At 36.9% G+C, this 18,884-nt stretch overlaps 3 protein-coding genes across 6 annotated transcripts in view; 1 reads left to right on the top strand and 2 right to left on the bottom strand.

Annotated features, from left to right (window-relative positions):
- The window catches only part of LOC6032480, a 40,728-nt gene extending 38,427 nt beyond the window's left edge, over positions 1–2,301 (bottom strand). The window contains exon 1 of one of the 3 annotated variants that reach the window (XM_038257831.1): positions 2,031–2,301. The gene's annotated coding sequence lies outside the window, so the exon portion shown is untranslated. The other 2 variants (XM_038257829.1, XM_038257830.1) reach the window with 2 other exon arrangements.
- Positions 2,302–9,057: 6,756 nt separating this feature from the next.
- On the top strand, positions 9,058–16,126 carry LOC6032478. The gene is made up of 4 exons (XM_001843019.2): positions 9,058–9,660; positions 15,679–15,748; positions 15,820–15,897; positions 15,958–16,126. The coding sequence occupies exons 1-4, from the start codon at positions 9,598–9,600 to the stop codon at positions 16,047–16,049; spliced, it is 303 nt and encodes a 100-aa protein (XP_001843071.1). The 5' UTR covers positions 9,058–9,597; the 3' UTR covers positions 16,050–16,126.
- LOC6032477 (peptidylprolyl isomerase domain and WD repeat-containing protein 1) lies at positions 16,037–18,726 on the bottom strand. 2 transcript variants are annotated; one of them, XM_038257826.1, is made up of 9 exons: positions 18,536–18,726; positions 18,077–18,467; positions 17,564–18,010; positions 17,313–17,505; positions 17,028–17,137; positions 16,849–16,967; positions 16,756–16,761; positions 16,338–16,678; positions 16,037–16,266 (listed from the first exon to the last, which is right to left on the bottom strand). In XM_038257826.1, the coding sequence occupies exons 1-9, from the start codon at positions 18,651–18,653 to the stop codon at positions 16,123–16,125; spliced, it is 1,869 nt and encodes a 622-aa protein (XP_038113754.1). In that variant the 5' UTR covers positions 18,654–18,726; the 3' UTR covers positions 16,037–16,122. The 2 variants fall into 2 exon arrangements, with proteins under 2 accessions (XP_038113754.1, XP_001843070.1); XM_001843018.2 differs by lacking the exon at positions 16,756–16,761.
- Between the last annotated feature and the right edge of the window lie 158 nt (positions 18,727–18,884).

Below are 18,884 nucleotides of genomic sequence, written 5' to 3'. Positions count from 1 at the left end.
TTAACTTTTTATCACTAATACTTGATTTGCAATAAAACACTATTTTTATTTTTATTTTTTGATATGTTTTAGAGGACATAAAATGCCAACTTTTCAGAAATTCCCAGGTTGTGCAAAAAATCATTGACCGAGTTATGAATTTTATAATCAATTCTGATTTTTTCAAAAAAAAATCGAAATTTCAACTTTATTTTTCGATGTAAAATTTAATTTGCAATCAAAAAGTGTTTAAGTGAAATTTTGATAAAGTGCACCGTTTTCAAGTTATAGCCATTTTTTAGGTAACTTTTTTCAAAATCGTCGCAGTTTTTCATTTTTTTTTTAAATTAGTGCACATGTTTACCCACTTTTGAAAGAAATATTTTTGAAAAATTGAAAAAATTCTCTATATTTTGCTTCTTTGGACTTTGTTGATACGACCTTTAGTTGCTGAGATATTGCAATGCAAAGGTTTAAAAACAGGAAAATTGAAGTTTTCTAAGTCTCACCCAAACAGCCCACCATTTTTCAGTGTCGATATCTCAGCAACTAATGGTCCGAAAAAGTTTCAGTCGGATTAAAAAATACAAAAAAAAAATTGAATGGCCGAAATCCTAGAGAACTGCTCTAATAAGTTTGACTTTCAAGAAAAAAATGTTTCGAGTTTAAAAAATCAGCCTAACATTCGGAAAAGTCGTATGAAACTTTAAAGTGCTGTTTTGAAGGTGTCTGGATCCAAGAGCCAATATCTGAAAATATTTCTAGTGGATTCCTCGAGAAATGTTACGTAACATATAAAAAATAGGCAAGATTCATTAACTGGAATAAAAAACATGATTTTTTGAAAATAAAATCTGTGGTTTTTCGACGCATCGTGCGCAAAAACAGGAAAATGATGAAAACGGGAAAAATCAACTTTTTCATAAAAAAATCGATAACTCGAAAAATAAGGAATGCCCTATACATTTTTATTTACCAAAAATTGAGTATTTCACTAACAAAAATTCTCGAAACAAGTGATCGAAAAATATAAATCAATACCATATTTTTGAGAAGTATAATTGCTCATAAATTGTTTAACTGTTCATTAATTTATGAAATCATGTTGGTAAAGTTAAGATTGTGAACAATGTGATGAAATCGTTCTGTTCATGACATTTTTAATGGAATGGCGAAGTGAAGTGTGTTGTGTTTTTTTCCTGCTTGGTAGTTTAGGTGTTGGTAGAAGATCGACGTTCGAGTGTAATTTACGTATAAACAAACCTCTTTTTTCTACTTCTGCTGACGATAATGATGATAACTTTTATGATTTGCAGCTTTCAAGTCTCGCTTAGAGAAAGACTTGTTTAGACAACTAGAAAGTCACACTCAAATAGTAATTCTCGTGCGTTTACCCAGGAATAATCAGCAACTCAGCAGCTTCGAGCTCTGTACAAGTGCACCCCAACAGTTGGCTCAACCACTTAGAACTTGATGCACCTTTATCACTTGGCTCTGACGATGGCGTGTTATATTTTTACATTCCTAGCGATGAAATAACAGCTTTCTTGCACTTGACTAATCACATCACGACCACCACCAGTTGACGAATCGAATCGAATCGCGAGTTCAAGGCGATCTCTCCCTCCAAGCGTGACACGTCGCGACTTGTGGACACTTGGAATACGCAGATTTCGGGACACCTCCTACAGCCAAACATGTCTCGCCGTGACCATTATTGCAGTTTTGTGTGTTATTGTTATTTCCTTTCGCACTTTGTTTACACGCAGACCTTACGAGCAAAACCAGACTCACACTGACGACGATCGGCCGACTGACTATACGGTGATTCCCGCGCGAGACTAAATGTTGTCAAATTTTTGGGCACTCGTCCAAACCAGCACACCGCGACGATCTGCAACCCAAAACACACCAACACTATCAACCCACTCCCAGACCTGTTGATCAAGTGAGGCGCGTTATCAACGCCACGAAACAGGTCGCGTGAGCACACACGATCAAGTCAGCTTAAGTCAACACGCGACGCGAAATGAAGAGATAAACCAACCAACCTGGAATGATTTACACGACCGTCTCGAAAATATTCGGGAAATCCCGAACACGTACACTCACGCAGCTCGATCGATCCTAAGCTGTATAGTAGGTTTCCGTTCAGGTGAACGATCGCTCGAGCTCGCGCCGGACTCTCCAAAGTTCAAGTCTGACTCACTAAGCACAAGTCGTTTACGAAGTTTCGTCGTCTGCGAAGCTCGTCGTTCGACGCAGCCATCGGTCGGGAAGGTACTAAAGCGACTGAACTAACTGAACTGAGTGACTCTGAATGAGCTGCTGAATGAGCCCGCAGTAATTTGTTGTTGTTGTTGTACGAGTCACGAGTTCAGAGTAGTTTAGGACGCCGCGCCGCGTTGAACGCCGGTAGGTGATATAGGGCTACCAGGTGATCGTGATTTGGGTGTAGAAAAGAATTGACTTTTTATGTTCTTCACATAATTGGAGCAATGTAAACTATAATATCTTCAATTGGGTACTAAAGCCCTATGTAAATTTTTATGTACAACGGTAAAAAACACGATTAAAAACCATTTCGGCCGACTTTTTTTCATTTTAACACTGGAACGCCCAACGCATGTCCAACTTACATGGACTCCCAAGCCTCCCAAAAAAAGTGGAACGGTAACTTCAACTCGCTGGTTCTCGGGCGTTACTCAACTAATCGGGACGATTCTTGTTTCCAGTGATTTGTAAGAATGTCTAGATGATCCTAAAATTTTGCAGAACTTGATTTGATCAAATCTGTAATTTCTGCGACCGAAAACATCGTTCCACATTTTTCTAAAACGACTGCCTCCGCGGAATTTTTGGCGATTTTTTTTTACACGCGAAAAAAAGTTGGAACGATGTTTTTGATCGCAAAAATTAAAGATTTGATCAAATTGAGTTCTGCAATGTTCTAGAATCATCTAGACATCCTAACGAATCACTGGAAAGAAGAATCATCTTGATTGGTTGAGTTATGCCCGAGAACCAGCGAGTTGAATTGGGTCCTAAAATGAAGCTTAGATTGCTGATATTATTGTTTACAGCGATAAAGCTTATTTTTCTGAGTACAATGACCCTTTGCACGACCACAAAGAGTTTAAAATGGATTTTTAAATCAATTTTGAAAAATTAACCTCGCGGTCCTTCTTGACAGAAAAGCTCCTACTTGACAGCTCGTTCCAAGGGGACCATAGTTGATCCATCGAAAAAATGTTGTCTAGTCAAAAAAAATTTTTGCATTAAAATGAAAAAAAGTGATCAGAAATGGTTTTTAATCGTGTTTTTTACCGTTGTACATAAAAATTGACATAGGGCTTTAGTACCCAATTTACCGTTCCTTCTTTTTTGGAGCCTTGGGCGTTGGAATGTTAATGCAAAAAAATGACAAAACAACATTTTTTCTATGGCTCAACTATGGTCCCCTTGGAACGAGCTGTCAAGTAGGAGCTTTCTGTCAAGAAGGACCGCGAGGTCTGATTTAAAAATCCATTTTAAACTCTTTGTGATCGTACAAAGGGTCATTGTACTCAGAAAAATAAGCTTTATCGCTGTAAACAATAATATCCGTAATCTAAGCTTCATTTTAGGACCCAATTACCATGCGTCTCCGTTGAACTAGTTATCAAGCTCCATTGAAAAGATCAAAACGATCAAACGGCTGCTCATCGTTGTAGTGCACTCCAGTCACATTTTCAGTAATAATTCAGTAATCCAGATTTGCTCACGAATTATTGATTACTGACCGCTCCAGAGTTCATCATCAGAGCAACTCATCTTGTTTACACTCTGGATCAATCAGTTATCAATTATTCGTAAGGAAACGTGGCAGTTCTTGTAGGCTTTCACTGCTTCGATTAAAATAAAACTGCAAACAAAAACTAGAGCAATTACTACATCAATGAGCAGCCTTTTTATCGTTTTGATTATTTCGCTTGGGCTCGAGAATGAATTCAATGGAGACGCGTGGTGAATGCCTGCATAATTTGTAACATTGGTTTACTTTGCTCTATTTATGACAATAATATTAAAAGACAATTCTATACTACATCAGCTTTCCCACCTTGCCCATCCTGTTATAGTGGTGGCTAGTGGTTTGTTCACACAAAAAAGTCTCCACAGCAACTGTCCATACGAAAAGGCTGTTGAAATATTCAAAAGTCTTTATTTTAAGGGTGCACAGCAATCAAGGAAGTTGTTGTCTACTTATTCCAGAACTGACAAACTTACGGACCCAATCCTGCAGCAATCTGATTTTGAATATGGGCAAATTTTGTTGTGAATCGCATAGTAAACAGTACTTTAGGGGATGAATAAAAAAATATATCGATAGTTCCCGTGGTTTCGAAAATACTAAAATATCTGTAACAAATATCTTGGTGCAAATGCTCTGGTTGATGAACACCGTTAAGATCGGATTTTCTCATTGATTTAATGTCTTCTTCAAAGTATTAGGTATTGCTAGGGACAAATTTTGCACAAATAACCATTCTCGTTTTTGGATTTGTTTCAGATGACAAAAAATGCCATATTTTAATCGGGCGTCCAATTTTACTTAAAAGTCCCTTGAACACCGATTTTCCAACTCACCATTTTGAGCTGAAGGCCTATTATTAAAACACGGGGTGTTTGCTAGAACATACTTTTCAGGAAAATTTGTCATCGTTAAGTGTCTGGTAGGAAATTTTCTAAGCTTTCCGAAACTTCAAAGAGCGAAAAGTTCACCCAAAAAATCGCTAAGTTATATTTTTTTAAATTGTTTTTTTAATTCCTTCATCTTCTATATATATATAAAAAATTTCTTCGGTTTTGTTCGAAAGCGAATCAGTTCAATACGGAGCGTCGGATCGAGGTGCTCTTTGCAGCGTTGGGTTCGTATAATGGGCTATCTACAATCACTTAGCTTAGAACATCTAAGTAAAGTCGTTACTTAGGAAAGTACGCAACTTACGGCCGTCATCCACAATCAACTTAGAAATTTTGCTGGGCTGATATACGTTGCTATGCAGTTGTTTGTTTACCTTTGATATTGAAACGTCAACTTACCGTAGATTTTGAAATTTTTCAAACCATACGTCAGTTTCTAATTTGATTACTTTTCCATTGTAGAAGCTCGGCTTCATTTCCATTGATTCAAATTCCTAAGCTAAGTGAAATTTTCTAAGCTAAGTGATTGTAGATAGGCCATAAGCCTAAGGAAGGTTTATACGCTAACTAATTGACACTTTGGCTACTCTGGAACCGATTCCAGAAAATCGGCAAATTGTATGGAGAAAGTTACGTAAAATCAAATTTTGATCACAGAAGGCTGAATAAGCAAAAAGGCAAAAAACGTCAACAAACAAAAAAAAGGCAGAACGAAGTTTGTCGGGTAAGGCTTGTTATTTATCAGAAACTTTACAACAACTGTTCAGGAAACTTGTCGATTAATGTTTTATGTGTTATTTTCTCATCAAAATGTGCAAAATAAGACAAAAAAAAAACAAATTTGTAGAAGGTGGCAAATCGCTGAACCTTTTTCAAATTTAGTTTTGACTTAGTTTTTGAATATTAGGATTTGTTTAGAAATAAAAATCATAAACAAAAATATCAAAACATAAATCCGTTAATAATAAATAGATTATTACATTATTTTGTGAACAAATATCACCTTTCTGATCTGATTTAGCTGATACAACCGAAATTTTCACAGTTGCAAGCTACAACAGTCATATTGAAAAAATGCATTTAAAAGTAGCAATAAAATCAATTGAGAATGTTCAAAACACCTTCACAAACTTTTTTATGTTTAAACAAAAGTAAATTATTATTATTCATATTTTAACAAACAGAAAATTAACAAACTGTTTGGACGAAAATATAATATGCTAATTCTTCGTGTTCAATTCTCTTGGAGTATGCAATGCGAAGGTTTGTATTAGAGAGCCTATATAGAGAGGCGAAATGTCACTCTCAGGGTTCCAATCGAACTGTCAAATCGGGGTTCCAATCGAGCAACAAGGCCATACAAGAACAAGGTTGGAATGATTAAAAAAAATTTTGGTCAAAACACGAGATTTTCAACAATGACAAGCATTGTAAAACTGTTGTAATCAAGTAGTTTTTGTTATGTTTGTGCTTGTTCGGTACAAGAAACGTGCCAGCACCAAAGTAAAACCACAAATTTTTCAACCTTAAATTTGAATTACTTTGGGTGTTTGAAATTTCTCCCACAACATTTCATTTCCCTATATAGGTCCCTAGTTTGTATCACAGAAAAAAATAATGTAAATTTGGATTTTTATGATGTAATTTTACCTCAATTACACCTTTTTTCTGACATAAAAGATGTACCCCTTCCCAGATGTAATATTACCATGATTTTTTTTTCTGTGTGGGACAATCGACAGAAATCTTTTTTTAATTGATGCATCAATATCATGTTAAATTTTCAATGCATTCGCTTGAAATTGACCAAAATATGAGATCGTAGACGTCAGATCGAGAGTAATACAATTGTCTCATTGTAGACGCACTTAGCAGGAACAATGAGACAGCTGAGGAACAATGAGACACTCTACGTAAATCAATAATTTTCCAGCAAAACGTCATGTTTTTGTATTGTTCCATTTTAGGTGACTTGCCTTAAACATTTTAAAGAAATTTTGCCACTTGAAACTTTTATTGTCAAAAGTTATACTAAAATGTGTTTAAACTTTGTAAAATAAATTTATTTATGCCAAAAAACATAATATTTTTGGTTAAAATTCAATAAATGTGTCAAAAATTACTTTCAATTCATGTTTTGAAAGATTTACATAGATTATGAAAAGTTCAACGATTTTTGTCCAAAATATACTTTTACACCCCGGAATCAAACATTTATGAATAACTTTTCAAGGGAGCGTCCATAACTAAAGCCACTATTATGGCAGACGTGTATCCTGTAGACGCACCGTTCTCCAAAATATGAGTCTGATTGGTTGAAACTACTACTTGTTAGAGCCATTTTATCATTGTTCCCCGTGTCTCATTGGTGAATACTCTCCCCTAATCTTATTGCGAATTATATTTTTTTATAGTATTTTCGAGAAAATTTTGTGAAATTTGATTATTTCATTCAAAAAATTCTAAAACTTTGAAAATGCATGCAAAACTTCGGATCGTTTGATACCCATATTGCAAATTATAAAAATTTGATAACCGTAAACCGGGGTGACATTGATAGGATTGCAATTTGTTTTTTGAATATTTTTCAACAGGTAAGGTTTCACTCAAGATTATTATTTTTAAAACATGTACTGGGGCAGGCCACACAAAGTCCATGCACTATTTTGGAAAAAAATGTTTTTTCAATAGTGTTTAGAAAAATAGTTACGTTAAAAATTCTTAGTTTAAATTCCGGGGTGACTTTGATAGTCATAGTTTTTGTTGTTAAAATCATATTTAAGATGTTCAAACTTTATGTGTACGTTAAATGTACCATCACTGAAGTTGCTGGTATTGTTTTTAAGAAATAAAAATTAATGTTTATATTTAGATATTTTAGTTTATAAACTTTTTAACAAAATAAATATAAATTTTAGGTAAAATTGTTAAAAAGTCGGAATTTTGCCTGAAATTTGTAAAAACTAGTTTTGTTTATAAAATTATCGATTTATATTGCATTTTATACTGAATTCGAAGCACTAATCACAAGTTTTCGCATTTTACATGAAATTTGTTCAACTGAAATTGCCTATAAATTTGGAGATTTTTTTAAATTGTGTTTCAAAAACACATATTATTTATTATTTACAAACTTATTTTACCTTCTCCTAGTGGAAAATTGTCCAAAGAATCCTAAAATGCATTCCGTTTTCCGATTCAAAATCATGTTCATTGAGAAAATCATGACACTTTGAGAAGTTTAAAATAATTACTTTCATCAACATTTTCTTAACTATAGTTAACTAACTTTTTAAAGTTTCCAAAATTTTATGAAAAGTGTTCAAAGAACCTCAACTTTGAACACTTCTCTACCATAGTCAGAATGATTCTAAACAATTCCGTACGTATTTTAATTATACTCTTCATTTTGCGGAAAAATCGCGAACCTATCAAAGCCACCCCGGCTATCAAAGTCACCCCGTTCTACGGTACTTTAAAAAAAATACGGCATTTTGTGATTTTTTAGTAATTATACTTTGAAACTTACCATATTATCAAAAAAAAATTACTAAGAGGAAGCTTGAAAATTAAACATAATTTTGTTGGTTTTTGTCAATATTAGAAATATAATAAATTTAAGCTATCGTCCGTTATCGTCGATAAAATTATCGCCGATATTTTTGTAACATTTAACATCGAATTCGAGTTCTTCGACCCCATTTTAGTTAAGTTTGAATGGTTGGTTGCGTATTAAATTGATTTAAGTTTTTTTTCATTTTTTTGAATATTTCATCACCGCCATTTTGGCGGCCATCTTGGATTTTTTTAATAATCTTAGAGTAGTTTAGAGGTCTTACTTAAGCTCAAAAATCAAAAAAAGACAACGAAAAAAATTTTTTTTTCTTGATTCGATTATCCGAAGTGAAATTTTACCAAGGCCTTAGGATAATCGAGTCTGGACTGCATCTCAAAAATAAAACTCATCTGATTAGCTTTTATTTTTGAACTCGTGATATCTCGGAAACTGTTGGTTCGATTTTCAATTTAAAAAAATAAAATTTTTGAAAGCTTGCTGCTCTATTGAAAAAAAAGCATTTAAAAAATCCAGCTCAACACTTGAAAATGCTTAAAAAAAGCGTTGAAATTATTTCTCAAAGGATTCTTTTCTTAACATTGAAATCACACTGACAGTTTCCGCGAATTTAAAAGTTACGGGGTAATTAGAATTAAGGTAATATACTATTACAAACCACCCACTCCTATCACCATAAAAAAAAAAACAACGTAATCAGCACTTTTTTTCTGATAACGCCAACTCCTGAAACAACAATCGTGCAGCTATCGTTGACTAAGTCCACCCGTCCAGACATCACCAAAGCTTATCATATCAATCGCAAAATGCTTCGAAATTGGCATTATTTGGCAAAAGGCGTCCCCCCATCGATGGTCCTAGCTTTAGTACAGGTTCACTCATTCCAACGATTGGAAGAAGAAAGAAAAAACACGTGCGTGCGATTTCGCTTCATTTTTTTCGCGGAGAGGAAAAATCGTTTAAAATCTGCACTGTTGCTGGAAAATTGTGACGATAACCGGTTTGTTAATTAATTAATGATAATTGCGCTTGTCCAATGTGCGTGGGACTCTGGTGGAAATTTGATATATGAATGCTCCGGAAGTGGCCCCCAGCATCAGCAGCAGTGCGCACAACAGAAAAGAAGAAAATAAAATATTGAATTTGAATCAACGCAGTGCTGAAAGTGAAAAAAAAGTGCAACTAATTACACCAAACAGGAGCAGAAGGACAAACGGACCGCCCACGCTTTGATCATTACGGTGGAAATTGAGCAGTGCATGGTTTTTGTTATTGCGGAATTTATTGTTAATTGAATCGGGTTGGGGTGAACTGACAAAAGCACAAACACACACACACCGACGTATAGGATCCTCATCATTATGCTGTGGTTTTTCCATGTGATGTGGCTGGTGCTAGTCATAGTGCTGTTCTTTCTCATTTTGGTAATTATTTTTTCAATATTATATTTTGTGTAGCTATGATTGTATCCAAATTTTTAAAACTGCCTTTCTTTTTTAATCAAAAAAAATTAAAATTTTATTTTTCAGTTGTGCTATTGGTTTGAGTTTTTCCAACGTGTTTTTGATTTGTGCATTTTGAGACTCCAACTTTGTATAGCAACTGATAAATGACGGTCTATTTTTGATTATGTCTATCAACAGTTATAATCATTGATAAAGCATATACAATAACCATTCAATTGGTGTTTTTTTAACTCTAAGCTTCTTAGAAAGTAGATGACAACAAGGAAGAACGCTAATTTCGTTTGATATGTCTGTTCGGTTTGCTGATATGCAAATAATATCATTCATCATTGAAAGGATAGCTAATAAATTGTAAAAATATTGTGAAAAATAATCAAAACCGAAACAAGTTTATCTCTTCAACTTTAAGCACAAAATTCTGGCTACACTCCTGCTTTATGGTTACTATGAACTGGAAATTTTAAGAAACGTCACTTTTTTATAGCTTATAGATCAATTCTTTGAGTGTGGTGTCAGGAGTGTTTAGCATTATTTGGATTCATCTTTCCACAGCCGGCTGTCTAAGATTAACGGGAAATGTCTCATCCCCAGCATCCGATTGCTTGCCTTGAGAATAATATATACTACCTTTCAACAAACACTTTGATTTTGGGTCGCATCTTCTATAGAGTTATTTACGTGCGCATGTATTGCGTGTACGTACACGAAAAAAAGTGAGGTTAAATTTTGTCCGCCCAGCAAAATCAAATGGTGCGCTAGTGTGTGTACGCGAAACGTCATAAAGCTCTATGGTGAATCCTGACCAACTACCCTACCCTTCTAACAAATTTGCAGGTTCCTGGCACATGTGGGGTGTAAGCACAGGGCAAACCAGCTGCCCTAGTAGCAACATGTGCTAGCTAACATTCCTGTCCCTTCAAATCGAGATCTACAAACTGACATGGCGGGCGCCGCTGGTGGCCAATGACTGTTACCTATTCGCAACTGATCTAGTTTTAGCAATCATGGTGTTTTATTTTTTCAGCGCATTCATACATGCTGTTGATAAGGGAAACACCACTAGATCGTCGAAGCCTTTGATCAGTAGTGCTACTACTTCATGAAAACATACATCTCTGGCATAAGTTAGGGTAAGGTAGTTATCAATGAGACACTTTTGGTTTTTGACTTTCAACGATTTTTGTATTTTTTTATCATCATGTGTTAATGAGCTTTTTGTAGCATTTTCTTTCTTTTAATGTGTTCTAACATTTACCAAAATTTGAGATCGACCTGACGTCTACAGCCAGAGTTATTCTACTGTCTCATTGTAGACGCACTTGGCAGGAACAATGAGACAGCTAGAGAACAATGAGACACTCTACAAAAATCAATACTTTTCTAGTAAAACATCATGTTTTTATATTGTTCCATTGCAGGTGACTTTCTTTGAACATTTTCAGGCAATTTTGTCAACATGAAACTTCAATTAACAAAAGTTATATGAAAAAGTATTTAAATTTCGTAAAATCCATATATTTTACCAAAAAACTTTATATTTTTGGTAAAATTAAGTTCAAACACAATAAATATGCCAAAAATCACACCCAATTCATGTTTTAAAAGATTTCCATAGATTTTAAAAAGTTTAATGAAGAAAAATCATAGTGTCTCATTGTTACCCATGGGCCGAAAAGAGTGGGTAACAATGAGACAGCCGTGGATTCTGGGTTTATTCTAAATTTTGGTCAAACCTAATAAAAGGACATTGTAGCCAAACTCATGCCCTGTAAAATGACGAAAGAAATTTGGAAAAACATTAGTTTTTGTGTTAATGGCACCCTATGAGCGAAAATGTTATTTTTAGTCATAATTTACTTTTACACCCCAGAATCAAACATGTATGAATAACTTTGCAAGGGAGCGTCCCTATCCAAAGCTGCTTTTATGGCAGACGTGTATCTAGTAAATACACAAAAAAAAAATCAATCAAATTATTCGCTCTACAGCTTTGCCTTGGGGTTCTCGATTGCGAGATTCCTACCCGAAACTAGGTGTCCGAAGGCTTGATTGTTGAGGCAATTGCAAACCTCTTTTTACACCTTAGCTTCCATCCACCCCGGGATTCGAACTGACGACCTTTGGATTGTGAGTCCAACTGCCTACCAGCGACTCCACCAGGACAGGACCCAGGGAGACGACCCCTACACCTGGACTGAGCTAACGACCTAACCTTTTTAGGTTAGTCCGAGGCCAACATTTACTTCCCGTCCGACGGAAGGCGTGATCAGACAAATCTCGTCTCAAAATTTGCCACCGGGACCTTCTGGGATCGAACCCAGGCCGACTGGGTGAGAGGCAATCACGCTTACCCCTACACCACGGTCCCGATCGTCTAGTAAATACACCTTTCCCCCAAATATGAGCCTGAATGGTTGAAACTACGTTTTGTGAGATCTATTTTCTCATTGTTCCCCGTGTCCCATTGATGACTACTCTACCCTACACCAAAATTTTGGCAGATTTTTGAGATTTTAGGTTGATAAATTTCAAAACAAAATAAAATCAATTTTCAGCGATAAAATATTTAGGGAATTGCTTTTTTCACTCAAACAGTCTCCCCGAAAACCACAGAAAGGCTTATCTCACTGCGCTGCAAAATTAAGGTTGGATTAGTTAGTCCTTTCATGAAAAAATTCTAGAATAAATTTTTCTCATGACCACACGCAGAAAAATATTTTGTAGAATCATCCTGTACGAGGTTTGATTCAACAAAATTTTTGTTGAATATAATCAACGACGATTTTGCGTTGAAACAAACCTTGATTTTCTCAATTCCACAAAAATCCTTTTTTGTTTTGAAAAAGTTGTTTTGACATTTAGCGTTGATTCAACAAAAATTTTGATTTTCAAATCAACAAAAAGTTTTGTTGATTCAAATATGCCTAATTTTTCTGCGTGCTATGACAAGTATCGGAGCTGCATTTAAAAAGCGGATTCAGTGGTTATTTCTTAACTTAACGTTAACATTTTAAGGGTAATGTTAACATTCCATATAGGTCGTCTTCCCTAAGGTGTCATGATAAGGTCCAGTTTGTTACGATACACTACCTTCCCTTTCCCCACAACTGAAAATATTTTTCTATATTTTTTCAAAATGTTTACGTAAAATAACCAAAAATGGTGAATATTTAAAAACACAAAGAATTGTGATGAACTTTTGTAAAAACTTTGGAGTTCGGGGAACTCATTTCGATGGAGAAGCATGGTACTTTTAATACGATGTTTATTCCGAAAACTATTGTTTTATCGTAACGTATAGAATCCTGTTAATGGATAGGGGAAATAAACCCTTTCTAATCAAACACCTATCTTCGTCATATGGTGATTTTGATGCTCGATTAAAGCTTCAAAAATACTATTTAGGCTATAAACTTACCAACAACAGCACCGCCTCGAGTAAGCAAGCAAATTTGTGTCACTTACTGGCCAAAAATATCAAATTTAATGTACTTTTGATCATAATGTATACACTCAAACCCCGATGGTTTGACACCAACTGTTGTCAAACGAACGGGGTCACTTTTTAGTTTGGCACCTCTTTTACACGGAGTTCACACACACTACCAGACGTTTGCTTTAATAGTGTGCGTGAGTAAGGTAAGGTGGGTTTTCCAACTGTCAAAATAGTTAGTTAGCACGAAACCCGGATTTAATATGGCGATTTTCAGAAAAGTGAAAAATTGACCTTTTTACGGGCAAATTTCACCGGATTTTTGCCTTCCTCACCTTACTAAAGAAAGGCTATAAAATCACTCGAAAAATTAACTTCTCAATTAGACCTCCTAGACCCACCTTCATGTATACCTATCGACTCAGAATCAAATTCTGAGAAAATGTCTGTGTGTGTGGTGGGATGATGATCAAAAAATTGTCACTCGATTATCTCGACATTGGCTGAACCAATTGTGTCCGTTTTGGCCTCATTCGATCCGCCTTGGGGTCCCATAAGTGGCTATTAAAAATAATGCAGTTTAGTTAAGTACTTCAAAAGTTATGCTAAAATACGATTTTGACTAAAGTTCGAAAGATTGTAAAAAGGGTGGTTTTTGTAAGGAAACCCGTCATGTTATACATTTTCAGAAAGGTATTTGAAAGACCTGTCCAACGCGTCCAAGACATTGAAGATCTGACAACCCTATCAAAAGTTATAAGCACTTAAGTGCTATTTATGCACTTTTTGGAGGCCGGATCTCAGATATTTTGATGAAAACGCTGTCCGGATCTCTCATACAACCTATCTTTGGATAGGTGATCAAAAGACCTTTCCAACGCGTTTAAAATATTGAAGATTTGACAATCGAGCAATTCTCTGAGATTTCGGTCATTCGATTTATTTTTGTATTTTTTAATCCGACTGAAACTTTTTTGGTGCCTTCGGTATGCCCAAAGAAGCCATTTTGCATCATTAGTTTGTCCATATAATTTTCCATACAAATTTGGCAGCTGTCCATACAAAAATTATATATGAAAATTCAAAAATCTGTATCTTTTGAAGGAATTTTTTGATCGATTTGGTGTCTTCGCAAAGTTGTAGGAATGGATAAGGACTACACTGAAGAATGATACACGGTAAAAAAATTGGTGATTTTTTATTTAACTTTTTGTCACTAAAACTTGATTTGCAAAAAACACTATTTTTTATTTTTTTATGTTTTAGGGGACACAAAATGCCAACTTTTCAGAAATTTCCAGGTTGTGCAAAAAATCTTTGACCGAGTTATAAATTTTCGAATCAACACTATTTTTTTTTTTCAAAAAATCGAAATATTGGTCGCAAAAATTTTTCAGCTTCATTTTTCGATGTAAAATCAAATTTTCAATCAAAAAGTACTTTAGTGAAAGTGCTCCGTTTTCAAGTTATAACCCTTTTTAAGTCACTTTTTTAAAAATGATCGCAGTTTTTCATTTTTTTAAATTAGTGCCCAGATGTGCCCACCTTTGAAAACAATAATTTAGAAAAGCTTAGTAAATTCTCTATATTTTGCTTTATTGAACTTTGTTGATACGACCCATAGTTGCTGAGATATTGCCATGCAAAGGATAAAAAGCAGGAAAATTGATGTTTTCTAAGTCTCACCCAAACATTCCACCGTTTTCTAACGTTGATATCTCAGCAACTAATTGTCCGATTTTCAATGTTAAAATATGAAACCATCGTGAAATTTTCCGATCTTTCCGAAAAAGAAATATTTTAAATTTTTTTAAATCAAGACTAACATTTCATAAAGGCGTAATATTGAATGTTTGGCCCTTTTGAAATCTAGTTCTTTTATGTATTTGCTTTAAAAGAACCCAATCATAAGAAAATTGAAAAAAATGTGTTTACTTTTTCAACTTTTATCAAGTATTAATTCCGGCTCGCCACTGCTTTAGAAAAATCAGATCTGGCCCGCAGGGCCAAAAGGTTGGGCACCCCTGGTCTAAATCCATTCTAAAGACCAAAACCAAGGGTGGACCATTATGCTTCCCTGGTCCATTCTGGTAGCGTGCTTTTTTCTTTCAGTGTATTTTTTTCGGAAAACCCGTCAAATTTCCTACAAGTTTGTCTTTGACCACTTTTTGATACAATTCAACGTCTTCGAGATTACAGCGATTTTTAAATCATGAAATGCAAAAATATTTAAAACACTCACGCCCTTCTTTAATGTCATTATCGAGTGAAACTGGCTCCATTTACACAAAAATGGCTTACATAAGCGTAGGATAACATGTTTACAAAGTTTCCTTGAAATCGGAAAGAGTCCGGTACAACCGATTCCCTATTTGACATGGAATTGCTCTTACATGTCTACAAATCGAAAAGGGTCGAGAAAAAAAATACCTGAAAAATTCCTGTTTTTAGCTGCTCCATTTTCCGAGAAAAAAATTTATTCTTAAACATTTTGTAAAATATAAATTTATTGAAAAACTAAAGTATGCTTTCGTTATTTTCAGCGCCGTATATACTACTTTGGCATGCAGGGCACTGAGCACGAGTACGATTCACAACGAACAAGAAACAATAGTAAGAAGTCTAAAAACAAGATTTTAAAACAAACTGACCAATATTCAACAAATCTCTTCCGCTTCCCTCAGGCCAGCAGTACTACATCTTCACGGTTTACGGCTCACAAAACCAGGAACGACAAACGAGTCCCGATCAACCGCCACGCTGTACGCGATCTTTTCTAGAGAGGTTCTTCAGTTTTATTAATCCTATTTTTCATCTTTCAGACGAACCACCCCAACCGCCGCCCCTGTACGAGGACGTGATAAAATCACCGGAACTGTACCAAAAGCCTCCGCCGGCATATAATGTTGTGTGATTGAGTGAACATTTTTTATTTCTGTTAAGATGAATTAGGTGAACTAGTAAAACACAATCGATTACGTCTTTTTCTAAGTGAGGTTAATTGAAATTATCCGAATTTCGTCGTACGGTTTGTCCGTTTTGGGATTCGTTTTGCTGTTGCAGATGTTCTGGACCACCTCCATGCCCTTGTGGACGCGCCCAAAGACGGTGTGTTTGTTGTCCAACCAGGGCTAAACATGAGAGAAGAGAAGAAAGAGAAGGTTATAATATTTATATTTTCTCCAAGTTAAACTCAACTCACCGTTGGCAGCACCGTCACGAAGAACTGACTTCCGTTCGTATTCGGACCAGCGTTGGCCATGCTGACCGTGTACGGCCGGTCGTGCTTCAGCGTCGAGCAGAACTCGTCCTTAAACTCGCCGCCCCAAATCGACTGGCCGCCGGTTCCCGTGCCCGTCGGATCACCCGTCTGGATCATAAAGCCCTTGATGACCCGGTGGAAGATGTGCCCGTTGTAGTAACCGTTTTTACTGTGCACGCAAAAGTTCTCCACCGATTTGGGACATTCCTTGCCGAAGAGTCGCATGTGAATGTCGCCCATCGTCGTGTGAATGACGGCGTGGTCGTAGATTTTCTGTGAACCTGCGGGAAAGAAATTAAGTTAGAATCATAACTAACTAACCACAACTGAACAATGCTTCATTCAATTAGTAAAATACCTTCTCCTTTGATTTTGAAAAGCAGTTAATTTAAAAGGTTTCCCATTATTACAAACAACAGCAATCTAAAACCAAACAAAAAGTCGATCTTACCTTGTCCTTCGGTGACGGAGATGATGTCCTCTTTGGAGGGCTTCTCGTTGAACACGTCGCGATCCACGTCCTGCAGGTCCGACGGCAAACGTCTGCTGTAGAGGTAGAATCGTTGCTTTCTGAAATGGTTTTATTAAAGTTTTATTAAATGCTTCCGTAAAAAGATCAATTAAACTCACTTGTAAGCGGTGCAAAACAGCGTCGGATCGTTCATAACCGACTGCAGCGTGGGATTGTCCGACGCTTCGTGTTCCAGCGTTATCGCGGCCTTTGAGTTTTTCACGCGACCCTGGAAGAAGGAATTTTAAAGGTTGAAACTATTTTATCTATATCAGGTCTTTCAAGAAACCATAAAGAGATTTACTGCCGTTCTACGCATACAGTGAGTCAAATGTTTGTCTTGAGTTTTTGAATTTCTGCAAGTTAACGCCCCTGTTAGGAAACTGTTAAAAAAATGTACTCACCTGAAACAGCGCCACGTGCAGCGGTCTCAAATTGTCATTCTTGCCAATGATTTTCACAAGCTTGTTCGTCTCAATGTTCACCAGCTTGATTCCCAGCATCGTCGGATACACAATAAAGTGCCCACTGTAGTCAAAGCTGATGTTGATCAAACTGAACGAGTCGGACTTTTCCAGGTCCCGCTCGTTGGCCATTCTAAAAATGAGAGAATGCAATTATTGAACGCCCCTTAAACTTCAAACAAACTTCATACCGTCTCCCAAATTCCATGTTCGACAGCGCCTGCGACAGCTGCTGACTCTCGCTGTACCGGGCCAAACTTTCATCGTACACGCGCAGCAACTTTCCGCTGAGCAGACCAAACACGCGCACCTTCCGGTCGGTCGACACGGTGGCAAACTTTTTCCCATCCACGGAAAAGGCCAACGACGTGACGACGGTTTTGTTCTTGGCAAACTCGTACAGGCTCGTGTCCAGCTTGGACTCAAAGTGGACCAGCTTCGAGGGAAATTTAAAGTCGTGGCGCGAACCGAGCCAGTACTCGAGGATGCCACCGCGGTCAATCGACACGGTCAGCTCGTACACCGGATTGTACCTGATCAGGACGACCGGCTTGGAGTGGAGCTTTTCCAGCACGTGCAACGCTTCGTTGGTTCCCTTGCCGTCGTAGATGTAGATGCTGTTGGAGTCCTGGTCGGCACTGAAGGGAAGGGAAGATTATAAGCATTAGAGTAAGTTTCAAGGGGCCTAGATGTGGGGAACCTACACCGCCAAATACGCGATCGCATCGCCCGTGCTGTGGATCCACTCGAGTGCACTCGACGGAACGTACTCCAGCTTGAGCATGTTGATCATGTCGAAGTTAATCACGTCAAACACCTTCACGTTCTTGTCGACCGAGGCCGTGCACAGATAAGTTCCGGTGTGGTTTGCGGCCAGCGCAACGATCGGAGCCAGATGGCTCCGGAAGTGCTTCACAAACTCGATGCCCTGCTCCATCTTCTTCCAGAACTTGACATGCCCGTCCACGCTAACCGTCACGATAAAATCGGTCCGCGTGACCACCAGATGGGTGATGACGTCCCGATGCATGAAGGACTTTTCGTAACATTCCGTGCTCGGCAGGTTGTCCAGGTAGAGCTTCTCGTACTCGAGCACTGCAATAAAAGTGGACAAAATTAAATGGTTAGCTGCAAAACGTCAACATTGAGAGATTCCAACAAACCTTTGCGCTTCTTGGGCGGAGCTGCCGCGGACGGAAGCGGTCCAATCCACTCATCGTCTTCTTCTGGCTCAACGTCTTCGGAAGACCTTTTCGGGGGAGGATTCTCCGCGTCGGACATGGTAAATTTGCTAGGATTTCAAATAACTAGCATAAATACGTATCAACAGCACACCAATCAAAACAAACAAAATTTAATTTTTCATGTTCTGGCAGCTGTGGCTGGATTCTGCACTCTCGACACACGCTAAACTTACACGCTAACCACGCGGTCAAAATTTGAGAAGATTTGTCGCAAACCGGCTAAAGTGGAACCACTCAAAGTTGAGATCAGCAACTCGATCTTTTAAGT

This window comes from Culex quinquefasciatus, chromosome 2 (assembly GCF_015732765.1).
Source record: "Culex quinquefasciatus strain JHB chromosome 2, VPISU_Cqui_1.0_pri_paternal, whole genome shotgun sequence".
Taxonomy (NCBI): Eukaryota; Metazoa; Arthropoda; class Insecta; order Diptera; family Culicidae; genus Culex; species Culex quinquefasciatus.
The sequence above is the reverse complement of the archived record's forward strand: the minus strand, read 5'-3'. Positions and strand labels throughout refer to the sequence as shown.

Excerpts from the sequence above, each read along its gene's own strand:
- LOC6032477 (XM_038257826.1), bottom strand. The coding sequence starts at position 18,653 with ATGTCCGACGCGGAGAATCCTCCCCCGAAAAGGTCTTCCGAAGACGTT. Across the intron at positions 18,468-18,535 it reads TCCGCCCAAGAAGCGCAAAG|TGCTCGAGTACGAGAAGCTC; the intron begins GTTTGTTGGAAT and ends CTTTTATTGCAG. Across the intron at positions 16,968-17,027 it reads CTGTTTTGCACCGCTTACAA|AAAGCAACGATTCTACCTCT; the intron begins GTGAGTTTAATT and ends AAACCATTTCAG.
- LOC6032478 (XM_001843019.2), top strand. The coding sequence starts at position 9,598 with ATGCTGTGGTTTTTCCATGTGATGTGGCTGGTGCTAGTCATAGTGCTG. Across the intron at positions 9,661-15,678 it reads TGCTGTTCTTTCTCATTTTG|CGCCGTATATACTACTTTGG; the intron begins GTAATTATTTTT and ends CGTTATTTTCAG. Across the intron at positions 15,898-15,957 it reads TCCCGATCAACCGCCACGCT|ACGAACCACCCCAACCGCCG; the intron begins GTACGCGATCTT and ends TTCATCTTTCAG.